This window comes from Corylus avellana, chromosome 2 (genome assembly GCF_965113065.1).
Source record: "Corylus avellana chromosome 2, dhCorAvel1.hap1.2, whole genome shotgun sequence".
Lineage (NCBI taxonomy): Eukaryota > Viridiplantae > Streptophyta > Magnoliopsida > Fagales > Betulaceae > Corylus > Corylus avellana.
The window spans coordinates 46,601,722-46,612,462 of record NC_142491.1 but is presented as its reverse complement, the minus strand read 5'-3'; the positions used below and the strand labels follow the sequence as shown (position 1 = coordinate 46,612,462).

The window sequence follows — 10,741 nt, the reverse complement described above, 5'->3', positions numbered from 1 at the left end:
TGTCATGATACGAAGAGAGAGAGGAGCTGATATTTATTCTTAAAGTAAGGTGAACGTTGGGTTTACTTTTTATCTTTTTATTTATTTTACTTTTTACTTAGCCCCCCATGATATATATATATATATATATATCTCGCAATGTCGACATTTTAGTCGATTAACAAATTAATTGCACAACAAGTTATATATAGTTCTTAAACGTTTGATTTTGCTAGGAAGCTGCCTAGTTCCATTTTATTCTGTACTACCATTCGGATTCCGTGGCCGACTTGACTTTGGAATCAATATTGAATTTTCATTGGTTGCAAAGAAGACTTGAGGGATCAGACTTGAGGGATCTGCGTGTCAAAAAAGCAAAAAGAAAGACTTGAGGGATCTGCGTGTCAAAAAAGCAAAAAGAAAGGAAGGCACCACGTGCGAACGAATGGTCATAAAAAAAAATAAAAAATTAACGAATAAATTTATAACCGCGACAGTTTGCAGCTGCAGAGTTTTCAATCCTATCTACAACGAATCCAATTTCTGCCCATCTCCATTGCTCTCCTCGAGTTTATCAGGTTCATTTCACTGTTTATATGTATAATCTCTAATTAAGATGACTATTTTTTATTATTACATTTCCTAAACAACGGAGCAATTATTTTTGGGTCCCTTTTACATACCCACGAAATATGTATCTGATGCCAAGCATTAATGTTTTCTTGGTCTGAGTATTTGCATTGAGTATGCTATATATATATATAGCTCATATGGTGCAGAGTCTTGCGTTTCTTCCCTGAAAGAAATCATATATATGGTGCACGACCTGAGAGATTGCACTTAAATTTTGCTTTTTCTGAGGTTGCACTTAGATTAATATATATATATATGGAAAGTGGGGTTTTGTCTAATCTGTTTTCCAGTTTTTAAGGAATCTAAACTCATACTTTTGTCGTTGTAATTGTAGTTCGTGGTCGTGTGGGTGAGGACGTTAATTGTGTCGTTTACAATTAAGCTTGAGTTATGAGTTCCCGTGGGCATCGGCATGCACAAGACAACTGGATGAGGTTAGCATCTTCTACTTCTTCTTCTTCTTCTTCTTCTATATGTTCTAACTTATATAACTTATATATCTATATGGTCTTTACAGAAAGAAAAAAAAAAATAATAATAATTAATTCCTTATAGATATGATTATTATCACTGTAAATATGAGAATAATCAGCATCCTTCATTATTATTATTTTGTTTTAATAACTTATTTTGGTGCTTAAGGCTTTAATAAGGTAGCCCAATTTTGAACCAATCTCTTAAACGCCGTTGAAAATAAATCATTCTTTCTTTCTTCTCACGAAGAGTACTTGCGTAATTCCCCAGTTCCCCTTCCCTTGATCGGCTAATGTACGTGTTCGACAAGTCGTTGTCCCATGATTACGATCTTATCCATTTTACTTGAAATAGAAATGATTTATTTTATGATCAAATTAAATTTGAGTAATATGGTATGTTGTTATTTATATAAATGAAATGACATGTGATAGTTAGTCATTTATTTTTTATATTAATTAGTGATGATTTAAGGGTTGATCTTGACTACCACTTCATCAAGTTGTATTGCAATTATATAATAGTCTATTAAATAACATTATTTACTAAATTTTACAGCAAGTTGTTATGAGTGATTCTAGAAATCCCTTTTGTGTCCATCTTAAGTCTCTCCAAGAATGATGTAGTCGTCGCCAGAGCATATCCAACAAAATATATAGTTAAATAGTTTATAATCAAAATATTTTTTGTGTATCTCATTCACTATATAGCACACTACATCAACAATATATTATTATTTTTTTCTTTCTCTTTTTCTTTAAGAAAACAATAGAAAAAACTATAAAAAGAATAAATAAAATAGAGAATAAAATATAAATGTTAATTTGTGTGTATATAGAGAAAACAGTAACTAAAATAAAAATCTTAAATTTTAAACTAAATATTTTAGTTTTGCATGGGTGAATCTTTATGATCAACGCTAGGCTAGGGGACCCTTGGCATGCAGTTAACTAGAACAAGAGCGTAGGGAATGTCTACTTGTCTCGTACATATATCGCTTACGTATACTTTTCTTATATTCCTTAATCATATTAATTATTTTGCTGGGAAGTTGCCAATTAAGTTCCATTTTTTTTTCTTTCTGCACTACCATATATTATCTGGCTGACTTGACTTTGTAATGGTGACGTTTCTTAAATTTTCTCCACACATGTAATATCTGGCTATCCAACGCGCGAGAGCGTAGGCGTGCATTAGCCGCCTCATGTTGGGAATCTTGCATTTAATTTCCTGCCCTTTTGATCAAGCGGCCGGACCCTTGGCAGTTAGTACAAGACTGGGATTTCCAGCTGAGCAAATTGCCACACCCAAGTTAATTTACTGATAGCAACATGAAGTGTGACCGTATGATCCTTACCAATATATACCCTTTGGGCTGGGGGTGCTAGCCCCACCTCCCCCAAAAAATAATAAATTAAATTAAAAGTACTGTGCATCTCTAAAATTTGAAAATTTCCTTTCAATTTTTTTTGATAAGCCAGAAACGAAGATTAAAAAGAAGATTGTGCAACCATCTCAAGTCAGTTCGATCACCATACAAAGCACAACTATATATATATATATATACATTATACACACAGTTGGGGTGGCGATGTTGTTCCTCCCATGTACAACACATTCCGTACATGGATTTACAAAATTAACTCCATTCGTGGTAAATAGAATCTACTGCTGTGAGTAGTCAATATTGTATTATTATTGAACTCAAAACGTACTCTATTTTTCACGAAACGTACTCTATTTTCACATAGAAAATAGAGTAACGCTAAAAATTACTTTTGTATCACTCAAAAAAGGATGTGACTTATAAAATTATCAGCCTCTTTGATTAATTATTATTAAATTTTAATCAAATAATAATTTTAAAAATTATATCAATTTGAGATTGACACAAGAAGAATACAATAATATATAACTTCTACAATTACTCTGAAAAAGGTCATTTCTATACATAAAACTCCAAGAACAGGTGTCGTGGAAGTTTCTTCTCTAACGTACGTACGGTTAGCAATCTCAAGAATATACTCCCAAAACTGGTGGAAATTTAGAATATACTCCAAATCATGCATGGTGACGTTTCTTGAATTTTCTCCACACATGTAATATCTGTCTATCCAACGAGAGCGTAGGCGTGCATTAGCCGCCTCATGTTGGGAATCTTGCATTTAATTTCCTGCCCTTTTGATCAAGCGGCCGGACCCTTGGCAGTTTGTACAAGACCTGAGTGAATATCACTTAGTTTTCTTATATTATTTCCTAATTATTTTATTTTGTTGGAAAGTTCCTGCTGCTTTTTTATTTTTTATTTTTTTGCATTACTGTTTAACTATTGAATTAATAACTAACTTTTTTTATTAGCTTAAACTTTTAAAATAAGCAATCATTTAGTATGCATATTAGAATAGATCGAGGTCCTTAACTATCAAAAGTAACTTGAATATGTAAAATTCATATGTGAGTCTCACATATTTAAAAATAAATTTATTAAAGAAAAAAATAATACAAGACAACAAAAATAAATATTTTTATTGATTAAATTATTAAAATATTCTCTTTTTATTTATTTAAAATTTTAAAATAAGTGATGACGTAATAGTTGTCGAATGCCGACTTAGTTTTGAATGAATATGGAATTTTCATTGGATGCCAAGAAAGAGTTGAAGGATGACAATGAAAAGAAAAAACAAAAAGGAAAGACTTCTTGTTTATTAGTTGCAGCCACTATATATTTGCTTAATTAATTCGTCCAGTCTAGCTCCTGGCCGTCTCCCTTGGGACCCTTGCTCTCCTCGAGTTTATCAATATGAAAAGTGGTGTTTGCCTAATGTGTTTTCCAGTTCTTCAGGAGGAATCCAAACTCATACTGTTGTGCTTGTAATATAAGGTTTAGTTATGAGTAATTGGCAACGGCAAAAGAAAGGAATGAGGTTAGCATCTTCTAATAATAATATATAGATATGATTATTATCATTGTAAACAATATTTCTCAAACGTACTCATAACTTTTTGAAATAGGCCTATTATGGTGTTTTCGTCCTTTCTTAAGACTCTTTTTAGGGCTATTTTAGATGACTTTAGTCCTTTTTAAAAATAAATAACAAGTGATTCCCCTGTGTTTTTTTAATGAATTTTCTTTCAACTTTATCTTATTATAAAAAATCATGTGGATCTTACATATAAATGGACAAATGACATTTTTATAGACTCGATTATTTGGGCATCTCGGTTGTTAAATTAACCAGATTCTTTGCTTAAAGATTATATTGTGTTCCGGAATCAGGATATCGAGGGGCAAGTTTTTCGCCTTGAGGGGTTACAAAAGTAGTTGATCATGAGTCCCTGACGTGTCTTGAAAAGTTTTTCGCCTTTTCCTTCCGTCATATGTGACATTGTGAGATATATATGTGAGAGATCTGTTTGATCTACTTTCTTCCAATTACAACGGACAAAAGTCACTCAATCTAAACTCGTCCAATCCAAAACGAGGAAGACTAATATTCAGAAAAGATTTTAGCTTTTACATGCAAATCAGACCGCTCTAATTTTGATAGTTGCTGATTATCACACTTATTCTCGGTTCAGAGGCTGGACCTGACATCTTAGTACCTCTTTTCAACTTAGAAATTGTTTGTTTTGATCATTTCTTTTATGCTTTGTAAAGATATATTTTTTAACGGTTTAGATTTACTTCCAAAAAATTTAGAAATAAATTTAGATCCTTAAAATGTTACCAATTTTTTTTACCATATCTAAACCAAATCCAATTTTTGGAATCTGGGTATCGTATATTTATTTCTAAATTTAATGACTGTTGGATTAAATGACCGTTGAAGCAGCACCTTCATAAAGATTGTGGGGTCATGCGATACGTCTGACACCTTCTCTGAAGTTGATATTCAGTTCTTATGCATATTTTCATATCTGTTGTATATGCAAAGAATTTCTGAATCTGGGTTTTTGGTTTTTTAAGATTTAGTTTGGAATACTGAGATTGTTGTGGAAGTGGCATTTCTTGAAAATAGTTGATCATTCATTTTGTTAATGTCAATATTAATGGGTATTGCAAAGATAAAAATAACAAATTCATATTGGCTGGATTTTGCTTTTAATGTCAATCTTGGTTCTTCTCTCAGGGAGTTCTAGATAAGAGAAGAAAAAGGAGAAGAAGAAAAACTAGATTAATTGTTAGTGTTCACTGAACTCGTCAATCCTATATTACTTGATTTTGATAATGTACTTGTTTTGTGTTAGTTTATTATGCCTTATAATAAATCCAAAGATGCAACAACTCTCTGCAGGCTATCTTCCTAACACTTGCTATATGCTTACTATTTGCCCTCCAGCAGTTGGACACTGTGCTTCAATGAATTTTGCTATCATGTTGCTCAAGTATCTCAATTTTGTATCGAATCTATGATAGATTCAGAAGATTGAATCTCCACACAATTATAATGTTTAATTGGTTTTTCCTGGCCAGGGTACTTTTCTGTCAAGTAGATTTATGATAATATGGCATCAGCTATGGAATTTCATTAGTGCGTTGAGCCCTAAGGACTGTATAACAATAGACTACGGCTTACTAAGCTGCAAAGATGGCCTTGGCTTCTTCTGTAAAAGTGGTTCTGGGATCCCTTGCTTTCGCAATCTTCTGGGTATTGGCGGTCTTCCCAGCCGTTCCTTTTCTACCAATTGGGAGGGATGCTGGGTCCCTCCTGGGTGCTATACTAATGGTAGTATTCCGAGTCCTAACTCCAGATCAAGCATATAATGCAATTAATCTACCAATCCTTGGTCTTCTCCTTGGGACAATGGTTGTCAGTGTCTATCTAAAAAAAGCAGATATGTTCAAGTACTTGGAAAATCTTCTCTCATGGAAGAGTAAAGGACCAAAGGACTTACTTTGTCGAATCTGCCTGATTTCAGCCATTTCAAGTGCCTTTTTTACTATTGATACCTCTTGTGTGGTATTAACTGAATTTGTCTTAAAAATTGCAAGGCAACATAATCTCCCTCCTGAACCTTTCCTTCTTGCCCTGGCCTCTAGTGCAAATATTGGGTCTTCAGCGACTCCAATTGGCAACCCCCAAAATTTGGTTATAGCTGTTCAGAGTAAGATATCTTTTGGGAGTTTTCTAAGTGGAATTCTCCCTGCAATGCTAGTGGGAGTGGTTGTCAATGCTCTAATTCTTCTATCCATGTATTGGAGGCTGTTATCAATTCAGAAGGATGAAACAGATGCAGCTGTAGATGTTGTTGAAGAGGAGGATGTGGATTCTCATCGCTTTTCACCAGCCATGATGGGGTACTCTAGATTGGAAACTATAAATGTGCAAGGCTCTCCCAACGTGCATGTGAACATGGGTCAAGTTGAGACCATTAGAAACCAGTTAAGTTCAAATAAAAATGAAATCCATAGGGTCCCTTGTGGCACGTTGGATTCTGCAAGGAATTCTAGTGCATCGAAAGAGCTGGAAGATGTTGTATCTTCTCCCAAAAGGGAGGATGTTGTTGAAGAGGAGGATGTGGATTCTCATCGCTTTTCACCAGCCATGATGGGGTACTCTAGATTGGAAACTATAAATGTGCAAGGCTCTCCCAACGTGCATGGGAACATGGGTCAAGTTGAGACCATTAGAAACCGGTTAAGTTCAAATGAGAATGAAATCCACAGGGTCCCTTGTGGCACGTTGGATTCTGCAAGGAATTCTCGTGCATCGAAAGAGCTGGAAGATGTTGTATCTTCTCCCAAAAGGGAGGATGTTGTTGAAGAGGAGGATGTGGATTCTCATCGCTTTTCACCAGCCATGATGGGGTACTCTAGATTGGAAACTATAAATGTGCAAGGCTCTCCCAACGTGCATGGGAACATGGGTCAAGTTGAGACCATTAGAAACCAGTTAAGTTCAAATGATAATGAAATCCACAGGGTCCCTTGTGGCACGTTGGATTCTGCAAGGAATTCTAGTGCATCGAAAGAGCTGGAAGATGTTGTATCTTCTCCCAAAAGGGAGGAGATCATTCCTTCAAAGACTGTTGTTAGATCAATGGACAGACTAAGAGTCGCACTTTCTATAGAGTCTTCAAAAGGAAAGGAAGATTTGACTGTTAGACGGCAAAGGATGTTCTGGAAGTCGTGTGTTTATCTTATTACTATAGGAATGTTGATTGCTTTGCTCATGGGGCTGAATATGTCATGGACTACAATTACCGCTGCACTTGCTCTTGAGGTTCTTGATTTCACAGATGCTAGGCCTTGCCTTGAAAAGGTATAATTTGCTAATTAACATGATGCTGCTCTTCTCCTTTTTCAATTAGTTTTCCCCTTTGTCTATCAATGGGACTTGAAAACTCTAAAGCATACCTTGTAGGAGATTATAAATTACATGGATGGCTTGTTGGAGAGTTTAAAATATCTTAAGTTGATTTCTCTTCTTTGCCAGGTCTCCTATTCGCTTTTGATTTTCTCTTGCGGAATGTTTATCGCAGTAGATGGCTTTAACGAAACTGGAATCCCAAGTACTCTATGGGACCTCATAGCGCCTTATGCACAGATTGATCATGCTAGCGGGATGGCAGTTCATGCCATTGTCGTTCTTCTCCTGTCAAATTTGGCTTCAACTCCAAGCGTACCAACTGGTATGTTGGTGTATTTCTTCCATGTCTTTTTCTATTATATGTCATCATTCTATTTCTTTTCTGGATCTCTCATATATATAAAATTAGCTTCCTAGAGTAACACCTGGCTGTAAAGTCTGTTTATACAACTTTATGTTAGCAATTGCAAGAATGCCAAGAAATTGCTAGCAGTGCAGATTTGGAATGCATATGATCTGAACATTTTTTGGCATTTATGGTTTCTTAAGATTTCTGGATGCTATATATTTTGGTATGGTTTGGACTTTGAATACAGAATATGATCTCTTAGGCATGTCAAAGTATAACCAGTATGGGTTTTTTCTTGTTCTCAAGCTTTCTTTTGCACTTGAGACAACTTGATATTAATTGTTCTCATGCATGGTCAAATCTTAATCAAGTTGAGATTGCACCATCATATACTGAACAGTTCTTTAAGTTTGAGAAGTATCTTTAACTTCCCTTTGTACAAAAGTTGGCACCCTCCTGGGTCATTTTCTCAATAAACTGCATCCCTCACCAGAAGAATAAATTTGATTTTTTCCATCCACATATCTCTGTAATCTAAAGTTCCTTTCCATCTACATCTCTGAGAAGATTTGTTTTTTCTTTCATATAAAAATAATCTAGGCTGCATTTAGATGTGGTTTAAATTACTTAATTGATATGAATTTTTGAGCTTTGAGGATTTTGCTCCAACACATGAGGATGCGGGTCGCTTATATATAAATCATGCTTATACTGTGTAGTTTTGTTGCTGGGAGGACAAGTGGCAACATCGGCAGCTGGTGAGAAGAAGGCATGGCTCATCTTAGCTTGGGTTAGCACGGTAGCTGGGAACCTCTCATTACTGGGATCATCTGCATACTTAACAGTGTCTGAAGAGGCTCGCAGAGCTTCACATCTTGAGCACACTTTATCTTTGTGGAGCCATCTCAAATTTGGACTCCTCTCAACCCTTATAGTCACTGCTATTGGTTTGATACTCATACGATGATCATATATATTGTGTTGGTTTGACAAAACTTTTTAGATAGTGTTTTTGCCAAATGGTTGTTATGTAATATAAAGATGAAAATAGTTTTGAGTATTTTGTCCTTTTAATTATTTGTTATTACTTTTATTATTATTATTATTTTTTTATTAAAGAGCAAAAGGCAATTTTAAGTTTTTAACGTTGTAACAATACATGATCTAGAAAAAAAGTGCATAACTATAATGTTCTCCAAAAGCTGGCGATGATGGTTTTAGATGGATGTCCACAGAAGAGAAGTATAAGGTAAATTGAGCATGTTTAGTACATAGCCTAATACACATGGAAGGAAGTGGCATATGAGACGTCAACGTCATGGGTTTCTCATGTGCGGGCAATAAGTTGGGCCATTTCTCCAATTAACCAAAGTGGTGACCCAGTTCCTCCTTCAATAAAAGATTTGGGCTTGGACTTGATTCATTGGATGTCCTTTTTCCATATCAACAGAAAAAGGGCCTTGTTGACCCAGGCTCAGGTCAAGAGACAGGACCTGGATCAATAATTAAAAAATAGACTGTTTTAAAAATTATAAAAATCTCCTGTAATTTTTTTTTTAAATTTTTTTAAATTTATTTTAACATTTCCACACAAGAGAGGGGAGATAATTCGAACTAGTGACTTCTGCTTCATAAGGGATGGTCTTCAGTCAATTGAGCTATCCATTGAAAACAAAATCTCCAGTAATTTGTTTTACAATATTGAGCCAAATTATCATCAAAATCAAAATATTTGACAACAATGCTTCTTCTTTATTCATTTCATAAAAATATAGTATATTACTATAATAAAACAATATCATAAATATAATGAGAAATTTATTCCATCCAAATTTGATCAATGCTTTGTTTAAACTCTTTGAATGTCACCGTCCCAATTAGTTCCCATATCTGCAGCATGCAGTTCTCTATAATCTCAGCATAAAGTCATCAATTATTTGTAAAATAATAAGGATCCTCTCAATTTTATTTGAAATTGAGAGTATCCAGTTAATTAATGTATTTTAGAGGGGTAAAATTGTCTAAAAAATTAAAATGACAATTTTACTCCTCTAAAAAATACTAACAGGATATTCTCCATTTCATTCGAAATTGAGAGAATCTTATTCCGACATTTGAAACCCACGATTAGGGTGAAAATTGTGATGAAAACCCCATTAATTACGAGTTATTCCAACACTAAATTAGAGAGATTGTCCACAACAAAATTGTTTGTGAAAAAAAAAAAAAGTTTTACTGCGAACTAAATTGAAAGAAATTGCTTCAATTTCAAACTAGATATGCCATATTTTTCACGTCCACCCTTCATCATTCTCCTTGGCCTCTCAGCTTTCCGTTGCTTGCTTTCACGCTCCCTTCTGCCCCCATGTGCTCGCGTGTGCTCTTCTCATCCGCCAATCCGTCGCCCTTCCCCAAAGTTGTAGCTTATGTTGTAGGGCAATATTGTTGTAGCTTCATTTGGGGTATTTATGTTATTTCCATGTGATTGTATTGATTTTCTAGTTTTGTTGTTGCTTTATGTGGATTTAAGTCTCACTGTATTTACCTGGTTAGCTAGATTTAATTGAGGAGGTTTTTGCTCTCCGACCTTCATTAGTCTCGTCTTTGTTAATGTAGGAGTTTGTAAAAGGTTGAGGAAACTTTTGAAGTTTGTGCCCCATTTTGTGTCATTTAATGGCGTGTTTCTAGTACATTGCTAACCGTCTTAATTGGCGGGAATTTCATAGGGTCGTATAATTTATTTGTCACATTGCCTTTTTTTTTTTTTTAAAAAAAAAAAAAAATTTATTTAACTTGGATGTTGTTGGGTTACTGGTAAAAATAATAAAAATTGGATTAATTGGCTGAATTTAAAAATTGTCCATTATATATATGGTTAAATACTAAATACTCCCATGAAGTTTCATAACTTTATTTTTTTCTCCTTAGGGTTTGATTTTTATCACAGGAGATTCCTGTGATTTTGATAATAGACCAAATTTGTCCTCCGTTA

General features: G+C 34.4%; 1 protein-coding gene across 9 annotated transcripts; it reads left to right on the top strand.

Moving 5' to 3' along the window:
• Positions 1 to 5,678: 5,678 nt before the first annotated feature.
• On the top strand, positions 5,679 to 8,716 carry LOC132167193 (silicon efflux transporter LSI2-like). Of its 9 annotated transcripts, XM_088513766.1 has the most exons (5): positions 5,679 to 6,590; positions 7,101 to 7,121; positions 7,179 to 7,352; positions 7,527 to 7,722; positions 8,469 to 8,716. In XM_088513766.1, exons 1-5 carry the CDS (start codon positions 5,679 to 5,681, stop codon positions 8,714 to 8,716), a joined length of 1,551 nt encoding a protein of 516 aa, XP_088369892.1. The 9 variants fall into 9 exon arrangements, with proteins under 9 accessions (XP_088369892.1, XP_088369896.1, XP_088369888.1 ...); XM_088513770.1 differs by having other exon boundaries at positions 5,679 to 6,353; positions 7,098 to 7,352; XM_088513762.1 differs by having other exon boundaries at positions 5,679 to 6,423; positions 6,898 to 7,352.
• Positions 8,717 to 10,741: the final 2,025 nt, after the last annotated feature.

Excerpts from the sequence above, each read along its gene's own strand:
- LOC132167193 (XM_088513762.1), top strand. The coding sequence starts at position 5,679 with ATGGCCTTGGCTTCTTCTGTAAAAGTGGTTCTGGGATCCCTTGCTTTC. Across the intron at positions 6,424-6,897 it reads AACTATAAATGTGCAAGGCT|GGTACTCTAGATTGGAAACT; the intron begins CTCCCAACGTGC and ends CAGCCATGATGG. Across the intron at positions 7,353-7,526 it reads CTAGGCCTTGCCTTGAAAAG|GTCTCCTATTCGCTTTTGAT; the intron begins GTATAATTTGCT and ends CTTCTTTGCCAG.